Source organism: Protopterus annectens, chromosome 2.part0, assembly GCF_019279795.1.
Source record: "Protopterus annectens isolate FY-2018-M chromosome 2.part0, PAN1.0, whole genome shotgun sequence".
NCBI lineage: Eukaryota > Metazoa > Chordata > Ceratodontiformes > Protopteridae > Protopterus > Protopterus annectens.
Window position 1 is genome coordinate 1,087,618,896 of NC_056728.1, and position 22,394 is coordinate 1,087,641,289.

At 42.5% G+C, this 22,394-nt stretch overlaps 1 protein-coding gene across 1 annotated transcript in view; it reads left to right on the plus strand.

Annotated features, from left to right (window-relative positions):
- The window catches only part of CNTLN (centlein), a 3,122,808-nt gene that overhangs the window by 1,952,384 nt on the left and 1,148,030 nt on the right, over positions 1-22,394 (plus strand). The window contains exons 17-18 of the mRNA XM_044061293.1: positions 1,374-1,464; positions 1,591-1,811. Of these exons, the coding sequence (XP_043917228.1) occupies positions 1,374-1,464; positions 1,591-1,811 (312 nt within the window). The remainder of the gene's footprint in view (positions 1-1,373; positions 1,465-1,590; positions 1,812-22,394) is intronic.

Here is a 22,394-nt window from a genome sequence, read left to right on the forward strand (position 1 = left end):
TAGTTTATTCATCTGAAAAATGCACATCTGTGAGCCTTTTCTGCATGTCTGCCTCTTTCACCCCCTTTAACTTCTAGATTTGAAGCCAAACAGTTCTTCAAAGGCATCCTCCACATTAGACTTTCCAGAAGGCCTGTGCCCCCTCCCTGGGACCTAAGTTTTGTGCTAGAGAAGCTGACCCTCGCACCCTTCGGGCCACCTTCCTCTAGCTCCTTAAAACACTGCACCTGGAAAACTGTCTTGCTGCTAGCCCTAACTTCTGCCAGAAGGGTCTCTAAGCTCCAGGCCCTGATGGCATCTTCCCCCTTTTTAATTTTCCACCAAGACAGGGTCTCCCTTTGCACCACCCCCACCTTTATGCCCAGAGTGGTTAATGAGCTGTCTTTAAACCATGCTATCCACCTACCAACCTTCTTCCCTTCTCCCCAAAACACTAGTGAGAAGAATTTGGACACACTCGATGTGCACAGACAACTCAGATTTTACCTTCACAAAACTAAACCTGTTAGGAAATCAAACTAGCTGTTTGTCTCATTCCATCCCAGGGCTCTGGGACTACCTGTGTCCAAGCAAACCATTTAGAACTGGATTCCAATACCATTGCCTTCTGCTATGCCTACCACGGGAGACTCCCACCCTCCCTGCTCAGTCAAAGCTCACTCCACCAGGGAAATGGCCTCCTCTGGTGCCTTTCTCAAGGGTCTAGACATTAACTCTACCCTAGAGGCAACTACTGGGAGCTCTCTCCACATGTTTATCAAACATTACAAGCTGGATTCCATCTCCAGAGCTAGGGTTGGGTTCGCCAGAGCCATTCTTCATGGCTTCCTGGAAAATTCATCAGTTAACTCCTCCTACCTGTCTGCATGAGCTTTGGTACTCCCTCATCTAAAGAATACTGCAACAGATGAATAGAAGGACATAGAATAGTTGTCTAAGAACTTACCATAATGCAAGATGTCCTTCTCTTCTCTGTTGCAGTATTCTGTCCCTCCCTCCTTCCCCACTTCTCATGATTCTTGGATGTATTGACTCTGTTCCTTGGACTGTCTCTCCTCTTGGGGCATCAGTTCTAAGGATGGTGTGTGTGTACGTCACTTTTATGGCCTACATCTGATAGCTGCCTACATGAGATGTACCACACACTTTACAATAGTAAAAGACTTTGGTATACTGGCCTATGTCGAGTCACTTGGGCAGGCAAAACTCCCTCATGTAAAGATTACTGCAACAGAGAAGGACATCTATCGTTATGGCAAGTTCTTACACAACTATTCTTTACTTAATGTTTTTGTTAGAGACATTCATTATTATTCCAGATTATGACTATTTATGTGGTATATATAACAAATTAACTAATTAATATGTTTCAGATTGTTGGTCACAAAGAAGAAAAAATTGCTACTGCAGCACAGAAGAGGAATTCCCATAGGCCACATGGTCCCTCTCTGTTAGTTAACAAAGGTAAAAAGAAAAATGTGAATTAATGTTTGTGTGTGGGTGTGTATTACAGCAGTGTGAAGTTAATGTTTTTCTCTGAAGAATGGATGTATTTTTTTTTCAAAAATACTTGTTGCTTTTACTTCCAAGTTGCCAGAGAAAAGAAGAAGGCACTGATGCAGAAACGCGGTCCATCTACTAGTGCATTACAACAGCGAATAATTACATTACAAGAACAAAGGCTCATTTTGCAAAGTGGAAAAATGATGGCTTTAAACTGTGTAAAAGAAGTGCAAGAAACTAACCAGAAGTTGACATCAAGGTTGAATTTAGCTAACCAAAGACTTCAGGTTAGCAAACAGATTGCTCAGGTAAGGGATGACTTTTGATATCATGAGCATTGTGAGCAACTTTACTTGTACTCTGTAGTGTTGGAATAGATCATTTACTGTGGTTTAACTGGTTTGGTACAAGACATTTGTGTATATAGCTAGCTGTGTATTATTTTCATGATAATTATCTTTGATATGAGCTTCAGAAAGAATTAAAACTGAACAATAACTGAGAAGCATTTACAGTTGCTTCTGCAAGCACCAGAAAGAAGCTCAGAAAGTGGTGTATCTCTGCTTCCAGATTAATGTTGTGATACTGCAAAATGTAATTGAGTGACCAGCAAGACAACAGAAGCTGTCATGTTGTTTACAAGATTTCGTTAGAGTACATATAACAGGTTGTCTGACTTTGACAGCTTTCGGCAGTAACTTGAGATTTCCTTTTTTGGGTATTCCCTTCTCAGCACAATTCTCAACATCTGCAGCTTGCATGCTTAAATGCACATACGTCTGATATTATATATCTTATGATATTATATATCACATCATCATTTGAACTCCTTAGTTCTTTTCTTCCATTTGCACAGTTTTTGTCTTGATCTTGAAGTGCATCATTGTAATGTTCCTGCTTTAATTGACTTAAAAACAGAGTACTTCAACATTTCCTACGGTCAACAGATGACCATCCTATACCTGTACCACCTGTATGGCCTGTGAGTTACCAGCAGCTTTAATAACCACTAAGTGTCAGCAATCGTACCTGGCCAGCTTTAGAGCACTGAATAGTTAGAGGCCTACTTCACGTCATGCAAGATGGTGTCCTTAGTAAGTGGCAGAGCAGCAGGAGGATCTTCTGCATGAGTCTAGTCAAAAATCAACTTGAGGGACAAGGTAAGGAATTTATATACCAGGCATCATCCAAAACCTTCTCCAGCAAAATCTGTCACAGATTCTGTCTCTGGCTCCTTGCTGTTTGTTACTGTTCCTCATCTCCTGAGAGGGGTGAGCTCACACCTATCAACTGATAACAAAAGGATCAGAAGTCTTATAGATTAAGTCCAGACCTCCATCTGCTTAAACTATGTACAGGACATTGTTTCATCTTCTCCCCAGGCCTCCGCTGAAAATGGACATGCATCCAGTCAGATTTTCCCGGTCAACAAATGTAAATTAAATGAATAAATAAAACAAATATCCTTGTTTCCAAATGTGACAAGGCTAATTAATGAGACTTCCCTTCCATATAGCTCCCTTCCAGATAACTTCTCCTCCTATAGAAAGACATTTAGGCTTGTCAAGTCCTCTATAGAATAGCCTGTAGCACTTGTGACTTCATCCCAGAAAAGACAGAGTATGTATTTAGGGAAGTAGAATAAGGAATTCTCACCCCCCACACACTAGAATCTGTGATGAATGCTACAATTTAGGCAACCTAGAAATATCTAACTTCTGCTTCTGGAGAAGATAATGCCCTCTTCAGACCCTAAGTCAAGTGAGGATTACATATTTAATTAAGCTTTCCAAGGCAGATTTGTGTTTGACCTTTTCAGCATAGCACCCAATGACCAGAGTGCATTTCCGTCTTACCTCCTAATAAGGAGTCTAAAACATTTTGGGCAAGTTGCACAAGAGCATGTGCACTTTTACCACTTAAAAAAATCAAGAACTTTAACTATATTTGTCTAATCTTTTTCCATTTCAAGTGCCTGCATCTGAAAAACTGACATTGCTCCCTGATTGTGAGGTCAGGGAGACTCTGGGAGAAACCCTACTGAAATTGTGTTTAGTTGGCTTTACAAATCCAGTGTCACAGGGTAATTTTCACTGTGCTGATACTGTGTCTAGGACAGCAGGCTCAGGGTCACCTTACATCTCCCCTGAAAAGAGGCCACTAGCCTAGTGAGACTAACCCAGTAAACAAAGGATGAATAAAAATTAAAAATAAATTTTGCTTTAATTGCCCTCCACTAAAGATGTGCTGAGCAGGCCATTCTGAAAGCATGCTTCCTAATGTCAATCTCGTGGGTGGGTAATTGCTCAGTTACCTTTGATCTGTAGATGTTATCTTTGTCTAGTAAAGTGTTTATTTTACAACTTTCTGTCTCGATTGTTCTGGTGTCATTGCCTGGCTGTATATAGTAAACTAATTTTTCATTTTGTCTGCATGCCGTGCCCTTTCCTTATGCATTTCCTCACTAAAGTAAACTGGATAAATAATCATGAAATTCCACATCTGTTCCTCAGTTGCTAACACATTGTCTCATCATCAACAAACCTTCTTCCTTGTACTGCCTAAATACACATTTGTTTTAGCTTCAGTCCTGTCATCTATCCATAATATGGAAAATGTGGTGTTTAGCAACCTGCTGTTTCTTAAGCTATTAAATCCAAATCCCTTTAAGCTTTATTTCCACACAGGATACTGCATCCTACCATCTTAGCACTTCCCATAGTATAACTTAGATATGTAATACACATACTACCAGTGGCTTGGGTCCTACAAGTTATTTATTTAATTTTTATTATTTTATTGAGATTTCTTTACCAGAAGAGTTTGACTTGGTAGTAACTGTTTTTCAGCTAAGGTCTGGGGAAAGCTCTGACTTAACACATGAGTAAATATTCAGGTTCAGTGCAGACAGTTAAAAATTTAGATGAAGTACAGTGCATATGCTATAATGATATAAAAGATGACACGTATTTATACACACACACACACACACACTCACTCATATACACATGTTGGGAAGGATAGAGCTGCATGGTAGACAGAGTAGGTAGGAGAGTGTAGGTTAGGCTAAATTACGATAAAGTAGAGTAGGTGAGATGAATGTGTGATGGGAAGGTGGCAGAGTTAACCTGTGAGTAAAACTGGGAGAAGGAGAGTAATTAAGATGGTAGGAAGGCATGTAGGACAAAAACAGACAGTGGGATAGGTTATGAAATGAATGGTTTTATAAGAGGATAACCTTTTGTGGAGCAGGAGCAGAGCCAAGTATTAGATATGAATATTTTTAATAATGACTTGAGTGAGTGTAAGATTGGGTGAAGTCCTAACAGTTACTGGGATTGGATTCCAGGTTTTAGCCACAGAGAGTGTAGATAGTGTCCAGCAAGTTTTTGTGACTTATAGATGGAAAGGAACTTTGCCATTAGATCATAGAATGATTTGGGAACTAGATTTGGAAAACAATACTGAGAGCTGAACAGGCAAAAGGTTTATTTATTATTGTGTAGGTTATGACTAAATGAGTGCATGCAAGATGGTTAGGTAATTCTAACTGGTTTGGTGTCTGAAGCTCACAATAATGATGGGTTTGAAAATCATGCAACTTTATGGTAACATTGCTCTAATTTAGCTTTTAGAGAGGTGGGGAGGTTTGTAAAGCTAGATAACCTTATGAAAGTGATGGTAGGATTTAGATGTTAGGGTTACTTTAGTAGTATATGTATGAGTATATGTGAGGACATTCTTAATTCTGTAAAGCATACAAGGCTTTTGATGTTTTTTTTTTTGGTATTTAGAATGCAGTGGTCAAATTTCAGATTATTGTATCTAGTCATGCCCAGTAATTTAGTGTCGCCGACAACTTCTGTTTCTCTTTCTGTGTTGCCTAGATAAGTTAGTTTGAGCTTGGATTTATCTTCTAAATTGGATTTAGGAAAAAAACACGTGTAGTTTATTTATTTTTAGGGTTTAGCAGCAGCATTTGGACAGTTTTGAACCAGTTTTTGGTCAAGTTAAAGGCTTGTTTTATGTGCTGAAGATGGGTAAGGCTGTATAAATGTAGAATCATCAGCATGCTGTTTGAGGGAAATTTGTTGGGAGGAAGTGTGAAGGTCATTGATAAAATACTGAACCGGAGAAGACCACGAATCCTATGGAAACTGGAAGAAAAGTAGGGTGCAGAGCCATTTTATAGATTGCTGTCTGCCAGATAAGTAGTTATTAAACCACTGGAGAGTGAATTGAGAGAGGCCAAGAGAAGACATTTGCAGTAGGAGTTTACTGAATGATATTGTGTTGAAGACTTTAGACAAGTTCAGAAATGAGGAGATGAATTTACCAGTGTCTCTGGCTTTGTTGATGTTATCCATGAAAGAAATAGGAGCAGTGGTGGTACTATAGACTGGGCAGAAATCATGCAGTGAATGGGTCAGAAGTTGTTCCTGAAGAAGATATTGAAGGAGTTGCTTATGAATACATTTTTCTAGCATTTTTGAAAGTGGAGATAGAATTGCAGTAGGTTAGAAGTTGGTCATCTTTGGTTAGTTCCCACCTTTGTGGAGTGGGATAATCTAAGACTTTTTCTAAAAGGAAGGAACATAGTTTTCCTGGATTGGCATATTTATAAGTATGAAGACTAAGTATGCTAAGACATCAGGAGCTATTTTAAAGTATTTTGCTGGGAGGTTATCATCAGAAGGAGAGCATACTTTGAGTTTTTGAAGTGTATATAGATATACATGCACGCGTGTGCACACACACACACACACACACACACACACACATATATATATATATATATATATATATATATATATATATAGTATATAAAGTTTGATGCAGTATTAAGAGGGGATTGAGATGTAGCAACAGTAGAACAATAGAAGGAGAGGTGTTCTTGGTAAGGGCAGTTGTGCTGCCTGTGAAGTATGAATTAAACTGTATAGCAGATCAAAGTGTTAAGTGAACTTGTTCCTGTAGTAGTAATTTGTTGATGAGAGGCCAGAATTGTTTGAGATTTTGTCTATGGTGATTTTTGTATATTATTGTAATATTGCTTCTTGTCTGCATTGAATATTTTTTTGTTAGGTTGTAGAGTTCTCTGAAATTTTGTGGGACTTGTGGTATTTTTTTCCAAGCCTTATCCCTCATATGAATGAAAATGCTAGTGCTGTGTGATAGCCAAGAGGTATGATTGGCTTTTCCTGTTTCCCCTCTGAAGGAGTACAGTATCGTTTAAAGTATTGTATTGAAGGCCTGGCTAGCATCATCCAGGTGATGGATTTTTAGGATAGACCATTTGATAGACTGTAAAACTGATGCAAAGGTATATAAGCTGAAGTTTGAGAGATTACAGGTCATTTTGTAGAGGGTTGCATGACCTGATGTATAGTAAATCATTTAACACATGTTGGTAGGTGGTCATTAAGGAAAGGATTCCAGAGGATATGCATTTGATGTGGTGAGAGACCATTATCCAGTCTAATACGATGTCTTTGTCATTAGATTTATGGTAGTGGGTGGGAAGGGTCATAAGTTGGGTGAGGCCACATAGATTAAAACTGGAGTTAGGGAAGATAGATGTAATATTCTGACAGTCAATACTGATGTTACCCAATATTTTTTTTTTTTTATTTGGGAAAGCATTAGATATCCAGTAGAGGATTTATTCCAGTATTTATATATTATTATTACTGTTTCCAATAATAACCAATAATATTATTATTAGTATCATGGGGATGTAGTGAACCAATTTGGAATATAGAACAGCAATTCTGTCAGCTTTTTTCACTTGTTGATCAGCTCTGATGGTGATATAACCAGGGGGAGGTATCTCTTATATTAGGTTTAAGCTAGGTTTCAGTAATAGCTGGGCTATATGATGTGTAATGGGTTATCAAGGTATGGTATCCTGCAGGTTTGTTACTCATGCTGTAGATGTATAAGGAAACCAGGTTCTATTTTTTGGACTATGTAGAGATGGAAGGATAGCTGGTACTGCTGGTGTGATTATGAGAATGACCTAGATTTAGGTGAACGTCATCACACAGGGATATGTTTGGGAAGTACATCCATGATAGAGGTGTCCTTTTGAAGGTAGTTTTTAGTTTTTGTTTTAAATTGGGATGATTAAGTGGGGGGGGCAGAATTTTATATTTGTAGTCAAAATTTGTAGAGTTTGCAAGCAAGGGTGCAATTAAGGTTGAGGCACTATGCTTTATATGATTACTGGAATGGAAGGTTGTGGAAGAGGCAATTGTAGGATATATTTTGGTATAGGAAGTTGTCATGTGGCACAGAAAAGTGAAAACAAATAGGCATAGTTAGGAAGTGCCTATTTGCACCAGAATATGTAATGTTAGCACATAATGAAATATGACAAAAGTATCACAGATCTTAAAGATAAGGAAAAGACAAGAAAATTGATGACTGTGTTGGGGGAGAGAGTGGGGGGGGGGTCGTAAATTGGTTATGAAATGAGTGGGTTACCGAGTTATAAACATGCAAGTGTAGTTTAGAAGGGGTGATAGGTTAAGAGAGAAGTGGATACCTGCAATATACAGAGATGTGAGAAGTTTCAGGAGGGGTGATAGGGGTCAGAGATCTATAACTTTGTGAATTAGAGCATTGAGATGGTTGGCTTAAGTAAGTCTCAGTGCATGAAAGTGGAAGAGAAGGTGCTAGTGATAAGGAAAGGGGTTGAGAGAGTGTTGAGATGGGTGGATGTAATGTTTGGATAAAAAATAAGTTTAGACCACCACAAAAGTGGAAAAACGGAATCTCTGTATTTTATTAATAACACTTAATACACTAGACTCCGATGATGCCCATTTATTGGTGAAGCGACTGTGAAGAGAGTGAGTTACAGCCACTTAGTACCAAGTGGGTCTGCCAGAAGCAGTCAGTTTTATGGAAAGCTGCAAGAGGCAGCTGGTAAGGTCCTGCTGATTTACAACAGACTATTGTATTTCTGCGGTGCATATAACTGCATTAATAGAGATGAATACCCAGAGAGTGTTTGTTCTGTTAGTGCTTCCTGTGATGATGGTCACTTACACTGTTGGAGCAGGAAAATAGTTGTATAATGGAAGTAAGATAGGGAAGTATGGGGTTGGGGTTACTACCTCCAGCCCAGTCATTATGTCGTCAAGACTTCAGACAGTCACTGTAAATTAGAATTAGTAGGCCATGATGTACTGAAGTAGACATATAAGGCTTAACAACAGTGGGGCCAATATTGTGTAGACAGTTTACAAAACAAATTTGGTTTACAGTTTTAGTATGTTGAAAATGACGCATAGCAATGTTTCTTAAATCTGTTCTGTTTTTGAGTTAAAGCATTACTGCAGTAGATTGCAGTAATGTGTTTGTACAGCTGGGGACAACTTGTGTTACTGTTTGATGCTCCAGCTGCTTTAAATTAAAGGTTGTTGTAGTGGAGGGTTTGTGGTATCCTAACTTTCTGGGCCAAGATAATGGGGTAACTAGGCTGGAGGAGTTGGTGTTATTCCTGGTTTAACAAAGTGTACCTTTAACATACTGGAGACCTGTCTCACAGTATCGCAGGTAATTAAACCCTAACAAAACCAGAATAATGCTCTTCACCACTGAAATAGCTCTCAACACCATACCTCAAGTAATTATAATTTTCCTAGGCAAGGTAACACTGGATCAACTTAATAACACAAACCTTTTATATGTTATTGTAGACAACCAGTTTAAATTTAACCTATACATAAAATATACTAGAACTAAAACCAATCAAAAACTTTGCATACTGTGTAGAGTCGAGCTCTTTCTCAGTCTAATGCAGAATGTCAGGCTGTCCAGTCCCCCCTCATTCCTAAATTGTTCTTCATTATTAATTTACAAAAATACTTTTAAGCAAGTTGGAAAAAATGCTGTAAAGGGATTGCAAAATTTGTTTCTAACCTGTCAAATAAAACTCACCACTGTATTGTACATCAGAAAGCAGCATGCTGGATAGAACCTAAAATGCCTTGAAGTGCAACCATCTGAAACCTGCTCATAAAATGCTAAAAACACTACACAGATGCCCTGCCATTAGCAATCTCTTTACAAAGTACAAAGGAAAGAGCTCAGATCAAAGAAATTAAATAAAATCACTACATTTAAGTCTAACAACCAGTATGATGACTCCCTAAATTCAGTATGCATAGCCAAACAATGGAACTGCACCCTCCTTCAAGAGCCAAAATCTGTTTGTTACTGTAAAATCTACTTGTGGATAAAACACTTAATCTGGGACTGGGAACTACACCTGTGGTAGGCAACTACTACTCCTCTCACAAGTTTAAGTCTTCACTAATTACCAAACTCATGTAATATAAATCTGCTTGTTTTGGTTTTCTTGTACTGAATTGCCTTGGACCAGTTTTATTGAACAAACCTTAGGAATGTCTTTATTGTATAATCTGAGCTGCATTTTTATCATTTAGTGAGCAAACATGTTTGTCTATGTAATTTATTGTAAAACCTGAAACAATATTACAGATACGTGCATAGAAAAATGTAAATTCTGTCTTGTATCCAGTTTTATTACTATGGAGTTTTTTTTCCCAGGATTCAGACCATCCAGGTTAACAAATCTAAAGTAAATAAATAAAGGCATACACGCATAAAAATAGCAGCATTTATGGGCAATGTTAGAAGCATCTGTGAAGAAATTAACTTATCTGGACAAAATATCTCACCACATCCTAGCTCACTCTTAGTTAATGATTGTTTAATTTCTGACAAAAGTATTTATCTTCAGAGTCCTTATTTTTGATGGGAATGTCTAAAATTCGTACTTTACAGTACGAAGAGGTCTTATGCAGTAAGCTCACTTAATCGGTTCATTTTCCACAACAGAATTTCTCTTTTTCAGGCTTAACATCAAAGTGCCTTGACATTAAAAGGATTCTTCCAGCTTGCTAATCTAAACATTTTTATTTCCTTTGATTCTGGTACTGATGGCAACCTCCTCAGAAAACGTCATGTGGCTGTCAGGCTGTATTAACTTATGTCTTTCCAAAACTGGCAGATATGAATTATGAACTGTTAAGATCTATTCTTCATACCTTGGCTGCATTTTTCTAGGGAATTCTGCTCCATAGATCTGTGATCTAGACTGGCATCCATACATTTGCGAAGCACTGCAAGCCAACTATATCCTAGAAATTTAGATTCAGATTTACCTGGACTGCTCTTAATGGCTTCCTTAGCTTGTCCAATGATCTTTTCCATTTCGCTTCCACTGCTCTATAGCCATGCATAGGTGAAGACCCTTTTGACATCCTGTACCTGAAAAGTAGCTTTGTTAATTAGAAAACTACCATAAATCTAGAGTTTCATGGATTCATATCAGAAGCATACATACCCACTGTCCACACACTGCACTGACTTTAAACCTTCTTGCCCAATGGGTTCATTCTTCAACTTGCTCCACACTTGTCAAGAACTGAAGGGGAAAGGGTGCACTTGTGCGCATACTTGTATTGACATGACATTTGCAGCCAAAACAGTTGAGTTAACCTCTTGAGAGTCTGAATTCAATGAACATGTATGCACCCTGATACTGAAAAGAGTACAAAAGTAAAGATAAGTTTGATTCATGTCCATTGTATTTTATTTTATTTCACTGGAGCGAAAAAATATGTCTTAAGATTTTTTTAAAAGTCATTACTTCTGATTTTACCTCCTGTTTTTTAGGATATTTTCAAGATGGCAGACAACGCTTCAGGTTTTAAGAAGTGTGTAGCCTGTGGCCACAAAGTCCCACTTCAGGATCCACAAGAAAATGTGTATATACTTGGCTTTTGTTCATTTGGATGAACTGAGTGAATTTTTTTCTTCCTTTGGACCTTGAGCTCTTTTGGACTGCCGGTCCAAGCTTGTGTTAAAGGGCTTTCTCTTTGCCTGAGCAGGAGACTCAGCCACCTCTTGCAGTATCTCCTGTCTCTCAAAAGTCTTCTGACAAGTCTAAGATGGGTAAACCTAGGGAAAAAGATAAGGGAAGGCATGGATCCAGGAGACTAGGAAAAGCCACATTTAGAATTTAGGAAAAGGTCTTCTGGCCCCCCCTGTAGCTAATAGTCCAACTCTGAAAGTTCCTTGAACCACAGATTCAGCATCACCTTCATAGATTCTGGAGGCATGGGACCAATCCCCAGCTGCTTCTTGCCTGGTGGATCCAGTGTTTTCACCAGAGCCATCTCCTCCTCAGATCCAGTCCCCTACGTTTTCCCCAGAAAGACATAGGCAGCTTCTTCTTTTAGGTCAGTGTGGTCTTCTAGGAGCCTGACTGAGGTTGATGTGGATAGAATGATATGGACTTTCTTGAAGACCCAGATCTAGCTGGGAGTTCTCCCCCACTCCTCCTCACATGTCAGGGGTGGTGAGACCTAGATAGACTATTCCTATCTTTCTTTTCCTTCTCTGATCTGCATGTCCAATTAGGTGAATTTGTATCTCATTGTGTGTCTGTATTTGTCTGTCCCAGATTGTCCCCCTGCTGGAGCCAACTACCTGTGTGTCATCAACTCTGACAAGTTCCTTGTTCTGCTCAACTTCAGTTGTGTCCAGTCTGGATGGTAACAGAGCTGGGTGGTTGATAGAGCCCTGGGATTGTGGTCAACTCAGAGGGTATTGAAACCTTCCCTGCCATTCAGGTCTTGGCCTCAACAGCTTGGCACTGACTTATGATTCTGATCCTAGCCAAGCTGCATCTTAGAAGGTCCTTGGACCCGAGGAGATCTTCCTTGTGATCTGCTTCAGCATTCCATCCCTTTGAGAACATCCTTTCCCACTCTAGAGTAGGAACGGGCCCATACCTTTTAAGATCCATCCAGAACCCGTGCAGTTTCAGGTGCTTTGATGCCTTATTGTCTTCTATCCATGGGACAGCTGGCACCAACCAGACTCAATCAAGCACAGGTTCGGGATTCCCCAATGGATTACAACTCTGCCCCACTTCCTCCTCTGCAGAGGAGCACAGGAAGCACAAATGTAAAATGAGGTATTTGGATTACCCTAGGAATTCCTCACTAAAGGCATCAACCACAGTGAGAAAAAAGGGTCTCTTAGATCTCCCTGGAAGATATCTCCTTTGGATAGCTCCTAAAATTGCTTAGATAGAGGGAAGGTTGGACCACTGGTGCCCTTTCCAAGAGGAGTTACTGTTCCTTAAGGTTTGGTGAAGGGCCATCTATATCTTTGGTGGTAACCACAGTAGATGACTTGGTTGATTTAGTGTCCCAGTGGGCTTGGAAGGACTCTGGCATGGAGGAGCCTATCCCTTTTAAACCAGATAAGATTTTAGCCTCTTTTTGAGACAGAGCATACTAGACTAAGGGACCTGCAGTGGATGGTATTGTGATAGCAGAGACCACTAAAAGAGAACTCTCTGTGGAGAGTGCCTCTGCTCATTCCCCAAACAGGGAGTCTAGGGCTTTGGACAAATTTGGGAAGCATGTGTATGCTTCAGAAATCTTGCTTTCCAACTGCTGAATTACATGGCTGACTTAACTATACTGCAGAGGCATTTGACAATTGCCATGATGCTGGAGCTTTGGAATCACAGTTGGCCACCATTCAGTCTGTTACAGATGTATCCCTGCTGCTATTGTCAAATGTAGTGGATGACATGGTGAGAGCAGCAGGTACCACCATTTACCATTCATCTTCATGCTTGGATGCATTTATGCAAGTTTGCGGAAAGTTTTAAGATGGGTTTCCTGAATAACCCATTTGATGGGTCCACCTTGTTCAGATTCAAGGTCAAGAACACTGTAACCAGGACTGAGCAGGATGACAAAATCCTGTCTGCTGTCGGAGTCTGTTTCTCCACACCTCAAAGGTCGATTTCTTGCAACCAGATGATAGGAAACATTTAGATTCCAAAAGTCCCATATCTTTCCCCAAGACACTTCTTGGGACAGGGCTGCTGGGGTAGAGGGGTAACCTCAGTTAATGCCATTTGAGAGGCAGAGATGGACTGCAGAACCAAGGGTTTCAAGGCTCTTCCACTAACAAATGCTTCCAGCAGTCTGTGGATGTTGAGAGTGATAAACAGAGGCTATTTTATCCCTTTAGCATATCCTCAAAATTAAAGTGCAAGACCCTTTCAGATGTTCTACCCCAGCAACAAAGGACATCAGCACAGGAAATATCAAAGCTGCTGAACAAGTGATTAATTCAGGATGTCCCACCAGGTCAGAAAGGATCCAGCGTCTAATCAATGTTCTTTTTAGTACTGAAGAAGAATGGAAACCTAAGGCCAATGCTGAACCTAAGCAAGCTGAACCAGTTTGTCAAGCAGACTTCTTTCCTGATTGTCATGGTGCGGTCCATATTGCCTGCTTTGAGGAAGAGTGGCTGGATGTACTCAATCAATCTCCAAGATGCCTATCATCATGACAAGATAACAAGGCAGCCTAGGAGGTTCCTATGCTTCTGGCTGGAAGGTAGTCATTTCCAATTCCAAGCAATGCCCCCTCGTCTAACCATAGCCCCCCTGAGTGTTTACCAAATGAATGACAGTATTGGCAGCCGGATTCAGGTTGCAAAATTTCTAGGTATTCTTGCACTTAGATGAGTGACCTATCATGACCACGACAAGAGATTTGCTGGTCCAAGCAAAAGACTCCTTACTGCAGTAAAATTTTAAAAATCCAAAGTAACATCAGTTCAAATCCTAGAATTCATAAGCTGACACCTGAATAATGTCATCCAGATAGCTAGGTTACCTCTGTCCAGACTACTGTCTCTACACCTTTAAACTTTACAGGCTGTCTGACTATTATAGTTCATGGTAGTTTCTGTCACTCTAGTCCCACATGCAAGATTTTACATGATAGTACTCCAGTGAATTCTTATTTGTTCAGTGGTCCATGATGCAACAACTGATGTATCACTCCATCTGACTTACCAAAGTCTGCAGGCAGCAAACACAATGGTGGCTAACTTCTCGTCTGACTTCCCTTAGGATGTTTGTGTTTTCTTCACCAAGGGCCACAATGACTGGGTGGGAGAGGGACATTTTGAAGGGAGGACAGTCCACTGTACCTGATTCCAGATTAACGTCAACCTTCATATCATTGTTCCAGAGATGGCGACAGTTCTCCTTGCAATTCAGGCCTTTCAGGATTACCTTTCCGCGGTTGTGATTGTGGTACAGTTCAACAGTATGTCTGTGGTCTAATGTGTCAACAAATGAGGCAGAAACCATTCTTGCCCATTATGTTGGGAAGCTGTGAGGGTGTGGCAGTAGGCAATATCTTCCCAACACTTTTTCATTGCAGTGCACATCCATGCAAGTCCAGTACCCTTGCAGATCAATTGAGCAGGTCTAACCTTTTGCCACATGAGTCAGTCAGTGGTGAACAAGACTTTAAGCCACTGGGGCCAGCTCTGCTATGACCTGTTTGAAACTCCCAACTCCTGTCTTAGTCAGGTGTCTGCAGAAAGTGGCCTGATGCAAGGCAAAAGTGATTCTCATTGCCCTCTTTTGGCTTCAGTAGGTTTGGTTCCCCTTGCTATGGTCTCACCTTGTGTACCCACCCTGGGTTCTGGATCCCCTTCCAGATCTGATCTTCTATTCCTTCAGCAAGCCTCACCTGGATATCAAATTCCTTGAGTGTCAGAGAGGGAAGTTTCTTCACTTTGAATGATGGCCAGGAATCCCAGGCGTTCTTCCAAAGTTATTTATATTTTCACTTCTTCCCAGAAGCCCTCCTCTAGAAAACCTTATAGAAGTAAGTGGAAGAGTTTTACTGCTTGGGTGAATTCCAAAGATTTGGATCCATTCTTGTTACCTTTGCCTTCTATTTTTGATTTTCTGGTGGATCTCTTTCATCCATGAGCTACTTATTCTGCCATTAAAGTCCAATTATTCTCCATTTCTAGCTTTCATGTAGGAGAGCATTATGCTCCCTTTTCTTTCCTAAGGCTTTCAAAAGAGACACTTTTCTTTCGCCAACCCCATTGAGGGACCCTGTGCCACCATGAGATGTCGCTCTTCTTTTATAGTCTCTCATTAAGGTCCCATTTGGATACAGCCTCTTCTTACTTAAAATTTCTGGCTTGGAAAACATTGTATGTTAAGTTGTCTATCTCGCCTTCATTCTTGCTGGATGGGTTCGGAGCCGATCCTCGGCTCTGACTCGGCCACTCTAAAAGCTCGAGAGCTAGTTCCACCGGCTCGAGGCTCCCCTATATCCCACAATGCTAGGTGGTAACTCCTCAGATCTCGTTTGCCGCTACAGCGATCGAGGTGCGTTCCTACCGGCTCAGGTTAGTTTTTGAAAAGAAACTAGTTTTCTTAGCTTTTTTCCCCTTTTTTAAGTTAGTTTTTTCTAAATAGTTATATCGTGAAGTAGTTCCATCCCATTCCCTGTTCATTTCCCTACCTTTTCCAAAACTCTAGAAATTTTTCCCTTGGGCCTTAGGCCCAGTCCCTCCCTTCTAGTAGGGAGTGACTGTGTTTTGTAGGGATTTTATTTTCTGATTACTTCTAACTTAATTTAATTTAGTTTAATTTATTTCTAAGTGTAGTCGGTGTGTGTGTGTTTGTGTGATTGCACTTTTCCCCTTAGACATGTCTAAGGAATCAAAGGTCTCAGGCTTTAAGAAGTGTGACTCGTGCTGTCAGAAGATGTCTCTGACAGATGGTCACACTTCTTGTGTGTACTGCCTGGGACCTTTGCACCTGCAGGACTCATGTGCTGTTTGCCATGGCTTCAGCCCTAGAGTCCTGCAGGAGCGAAAAAATAAACTTATTTTAAGGGGCTTATTAAAGCCTGAGGGTCCCTCATCTCAGTCTTCGGGGAAACCCTGTAAGCCTTCCAGACCTTCGGCTCCAGCCTCTGAGCCGTCTTCTGGGGGTCCTAAGGCTGTTCGAACTGAACCTCGAACATATGCCTCTACGGTGTCCTCGGCTCCGGCCGGAGCCGAGGAAGACATAACTGAGTCGGCTCCGATCAAGTTGTCGGAACCGACATCTAGAAAAAGGTCCTGATCTCCATCTATCGGCTCCGTTCATTCAGCTCCAGCATCACCTTTGCTGTCTGAACGGAGCCATAAATCCCACTCTTCTAGGTCTTCCAGGTTATCGGACCATGACCTTCAGAGAGTAGTGAGTCGACTTCTAAAGTCCGAGGCGCTAGCCCAGATCCTTCAAAGTCCGACTCAACAGTCGAGAACTATTCCCATCACTAATGTTCCTCCTCTGACTCTTTTGAGTTCGGAGCCGGGGCGGCTCGGACCCGAGACTGTGGTGGCGTCGGAACCAATACCTTTGTCGTCGGTTCCGTCGTCTGCTCCGATGTCTTCCTTGGAAGAATCTCGGCGCCGGACTTCCTTCGTCGGCTCCGAGGGGGCGAGTGGCATCGGACCCTTGTCCGACCCCGCTCTCCCTCTCGGTGCTTCGGTGCTGGTGAGTTCGGCTCCGACATCGGCCTCGGAGCCATCACTGTCGGTGCCGGGGGAGGTTTTCAGTTCTTCGGAATGGAGACCTGCGGCTCTGCCTGACAGGGGTACCTTCGATGTCATGAGGAGCGTGTTAGAACCAGGTTCAACTCCAAAGTCGGCTCCTTCTGCCCCTCCCTCCATGGTTCCTCCGGTGATTTCTACTCACTCTCTCATCCCCGACCGTAGATAGCCAGCTCCTCAAGTTTCCCCTTTGGGGATCGCCTCCTCTTCCGAGGCCTCTTCTGACCTGGTAGGAGAGCCCCCTAGGAAGAGGCAGTGCAAGAGGAAGCACATTGACTCCCCTGAGTCTGTCACCTCTGACACTGATTTAGAGGATTCTGAAGGTTCCCCTCGTTCCCCCTCTGAAGATGTCTCCTTTGCAGGCATCCTTGAAATCTTAAAACAGAGGGGGAATTGGCCAGCCCTCAACCCTTCAGAGGATGAATCAGTGTATCTTGAGGCGTTTGGCTCTCGCCCTTCCACCTCCTGGGTGTCCCCTCCCTTTGACCCCCTTATGCAAGTGGTGGCAAAGAAGGCTTGGGCGGCTCCTGATTCAGTGGAACCCACCCCCAGGAGACCATCAAAATTCATTACGGCCCCCAAGGACAAAGAATTTTTAACCAAAGGCGTCTCTGTTGATGCTATGGTGGTGGCTGCAGCCACCAAGAAGGAGTTAGCTGATCCTTCAGTGCCTGTTCATCCTCCTAACAAGGAGTCTAGGTCGATGGACAGGTACGGGAAGTGGATGTTCTCGTCAGCGACCTTTACTATGAGATCGCTGAATTACCTGTGTCATTTTACTCATCTTCAGAGGGATTTGCTCAAGGAAGCGAGTGAAATGTTGAAGGACCCAACAGCTGCGGGTTTTCAGGATAGAATGAACTCTCAGCTGGCAACCCTCCTCCATGTGCCTCCTTTCATATGCGGCGGATGGAGCAAGTAGAGCGGCAGGTACAGGGGTAGCCTTGCGTAGGCACGCCTGGATGCGGCTTTGTAACTTTGCGGACCCTTTCAAGGTGTCCTTCACTAATTCCCCCTTTGACGGATCATCCCTCTTTGGTCCTCAAGTGAAGGAAACCCTGACTAGGTGCGAGACTGATGGCAAAACTCTCTCTGCCGTTGGAGTCCGTTTTTCTACTCCTTCTAGACCTTACCCCAAAGGCCAGAAGGGGGGAAAGATGTGGTTCCGCAAACAATCTCAAGGAGATTTGCCTGACGCACAGAGTCGATTCCCCTTTAGAGGCAGAGGGGGGAACATTAATGGTAGACGCCGTCCTAGAGGCAGAGGGGGCCCGCAGAATCAGGGCAGTCGAGAATCCTTTTCCGACAAGCCCTTTCAGCATCCCTGAGGTGTTGCCCGACTGTCCACCTTCGGAGGCAGTCGGGGGAAGATTGTCGCTGTACCCAGAAGCCTGGCTATCCCTAACTCAAGACAAGTGCGTACAGTCTATCATTTCTGAAGGCTACAGAATCCCTTTCCTTTTCATTCCGAAGCAATCCAAAAAATCCCTTCCAGATGTTCCACCCAGTCAAAGGGAGCAAGCGGCATTAGAAATTTCAAAGCTGCTCGCAAAAAGAGCCATTCAACCAGTTCCAGCAGACCAAACAGGATTCGGAATCTACTCCAAATTCTTTTTGATTCCAAAGAAAACAGGGGACTGGAGACCCATTTTGGATCTCAGCAACTTGAACAAATTTGTCAAGAAAACAAAGTTCCGGATGGTCACGCTACAGTCCATTCTACCCCTTTTGGGGCGGGACAACTGGATGTGCTCGATAGATCTCCAGGACGTGTACTATCACATCAGAATGAGTCGACGCTCCAGGAGGTTTCTCCGCTTCAGGCTGGGAACCAGTCATTTTCAATTCAGAGCCCTGCCCTTTGGTCTCACTACAGCCCCCCGAGTGTTTACCAAATGCATGGCAGTGGTAGCCTCTCATCTGAGACGACAAGGATTCCAGGTGTTTCCTTATTTAGACGACTGGCTCCTTACAGCCCCCACCAAGCATCTTTTACTTCTCGCCAGAGACTACACCCTTCACACATGTCAGGCACTAGGCATTTCAATAAACTACGAAAAGTCTGTCTTGTCGCCTTGTCGTGTTATTACCTTCATAGGCGCAAACCTAGACACAGTCAATATGTCAGCCAGACTCACAGAGCAGAGAATAGCAGACATACACAGACAGGTCTCTCTTGTCTTGCAGAGCAACAAAGTCAAAGCCAGACTGATCCTGAAAGTCTTAGGGATTATGGTGGCGGCCATCCCCCTTCTACCATTAGCTCACTTCCATTTGAGAATTTTACAATGGATGCTTTTCACACAATGGTCTTACCAAAGACTTCCAATGTCCCATCCTATTCGGACAACTCAATCGTGCAAGAATCATCTCTCTTGGTGGATCGCATCTCCCCAGCTCCTCCTAGGGAGACCTTTCGTCCCTCCCCCTCCGGTTGCTACAGTGACAACAGACGCCTCCCTGATCGGGTGGGGGGGGGGCATTACCAGGGCAGGACAGTCCAGGGCATTTGGCAACCGTTCGAGTGCCACTTGCACATAAACGTCCTAGAGATGAGAGCAGTGCTTCTAGCGTTGCAAGCTTTACAAGACTCTCTTCCCAAGGGAACTATAGCAATTCAGACAGACAACATGTCTATAGTGTGGTACATCAACAAACAAGGCAGAACCAGATCTTACCCGCTATGTCGAGAAGCACTCAGACTGTGACAATGGGCGATTACTTCTCAGCGATTTCTGTTAGCAACGCACATTCCCGGGAGGTCCAATGTGATTGCAGACAAATTGAGCAGAGCTATTCTCATGACTCACGAGTGGTCTCTGAAGAATTCAGTGTTGGAGAAAGTTTTTCGAAAGTGGGGCCGGCCTTGCTGCGACCTTTTCGCTACTCCCCAAAACAGCAAGTGCGACTACTTTTTCACCCTCTTTTCCCAACCAGGCCACCCCAGCAGAGACGCTCTAGTGCACGTTTGGCCCCGGGGACTTTTCTCAGCTGATACAGAAAGCCATCGCTCAGGAAGCTTCCATGATCCTCATTGCCCCTTACTGGCCTCGACAGGTTTGGTTCCCATTTCTCCACCGCTATCTGTTGGAGCAACCTTGGCATATGGACCCAGTTCCAGACCTCTTGACCCATCAGTCGGGTCAGTTGCACCACTCCCTTCCTTTTCTGAACCTCACAGCGTGGTTCCTCCAATTCCAACTTTAGCCAGGCTTCCTCTGATATCTCACTCAGTTAGAGATATCTTGATAGCCTCTCATAAATCTTCCACTCGGAAGATTTAGCATAACAAGTGGAAACGTTTTTCCTATTGGGCGCAGTCAAAGAATATAGATCCTTTCACTGCTTCCATTCAATCAGTTCTAGACTTTCTAGCCGAACTTTTCCACTCAGGTTCATCTCCGTCTACCATTAGAGTTCAATTGGCAGCAATTTCGAACTTTCATGTTGGAGTCTCAGAGTCCTCCATTATGTCTCACAAACTCTGCAAAGCCTTTTTAAAGGGAGTTTTTCTCCTCAAACCACCCATCAGAGATCCTCCTCCCCAATGGGATCTCAACTTGGTTCTGACGTCCTTAATTCTTTCCCCCTTTGAACCTGCAGCTTCATGTTCAATGCAGTTACTTTCTTGGAAAACACTCTTTTTAGTAGCTATCACTTCAGCTAGAAGAGTCTCTGAACTCCATGCTCTGTGTAGTCGACCCCCTTATCTTGTATTCCATAAGGATAGGGTGTCCTTACGTACTAACCCGTCTTTTTTGCCCAAGGTAGCTTCACTGGCAAATTTGAATCAAACCATTGAGCTTCCTGTTTTCTTCCCTAATTATTCTAATAGGTCAGAACAAAAGTTACACTGTTTAGATATTCATCGCCAACTTAGGTACTATTTAGACAGGACCAAACAATTCAGGAAATCTGACCAACTGTTTGTTTCTTATGCAGAAGGTGGAATGGGCCTTCCAGTTTCTAAAGTGTCTCTCTCCAGATGGCTTACTTCGTTGATTACCCTAGTTTATGAGATAAGACATCAACAGTCGCCATCCAAACCTAGGGCTCATTCAACTAGAGCTTTAGCCACTTCTATAGCTTTCCAAGATAGGCTGCCTATTGATTCGATTTGTTCTGCAGCTACTTGGGCTTCTCCCCATACCTTCATTTCTCATTATAAGTTGGACTTGGCCTCTAGAGACCGAGCCAACTTTGGTTCCACTGTACTCAAGAGTCTGTTCCGATAGGCCACCTGGGACAAGGTGCTAGGGACGCGGTCCCATCCAGCAAGAATGAAGGCGAGATAGACAACTTAACATTTAGAAGTTATGTACCTACCATAACGTTCCATGTTAGTTGTCTTCTTCTCGCCTTCTTTCTTGCATCCCACCCTCCTTCCCCCTAGCCAGGACAGACCTAGAGGAGCTTTTCTTTGTTCCTTATGGAATTTTCTTGCTGGCCTTAGCTTTCAAACGAGATCTGAGGAGTTACCGCCTAGCATTGTGGGATATAGGGGAGCCTCGAGCCGGTGGAACTAGCTCTCGAGCTTTTAGAGTGGCCGAGTCGGAGCCGAGGATCGGCTCCGAACCCATCCAGCAAGAAAGAAGGCGAGAAGAAGACAACTAACATGGAACGTTATGGTAGGTACATAACTTCTAATTCTGGTAGAAGGGTTTTAAAAATGCAGGCCTTATCATGCAAACCTCTGTATTTAATTTTTCATACAGGCAGAGTTTCCCTCAGAACTAATCCAGCTTTCATTCTCAAGATAACCAGTGAATCTTCTTTGAATCAGACTAATTGTTTATCAGTTTTCTTCCCAAGTTTCTCGAATAAAGGTGAATATCTTCTTTACTTGTTGGAGGGTTCACTCTCAGCTGCGGTTTTATTTACACCATATAAAGGACTTTAGGAAAGCTGATCAGCTGTTTGTTTCCTTTTCTAAGATAAATTTGGGTTCCATTGCGTCTAAGGCTATCCTCTCTAGGTGGCTATCTGATTTGCATTACTTTTGTTTATAGAGCCAATAGATTGTCATTGCCTTCCAAGCCAAAAGAACATCGTGCAAAAGCAATTTCTGCCTCTGTGGCCTTCTTTAGCAATGCTGATATTGATGATTTTGTGCAGCGGCATTTGCCTCTCATTACGAGCTCAACCTACAGTCTAGGACCAGAGAATCTTTTAATTCAAACAATATCTGGACTATCCTTCCATAGTGCCGCCCGGGATGATTTTAGCCTTGGACTCTGTCCTGACTATTGAGGCTGATAGAAAAGATATGAACATTACGTACTTGCTATAGCAATAGATCCAAGTTGTCCTCTTCCATCCATCTCAACATCCCCACCCATCCAAATTGTCACTGTTGTCTTCTGCTAGAGAACACTGAGCCTTCCTGGAACCTTGTTTGATTG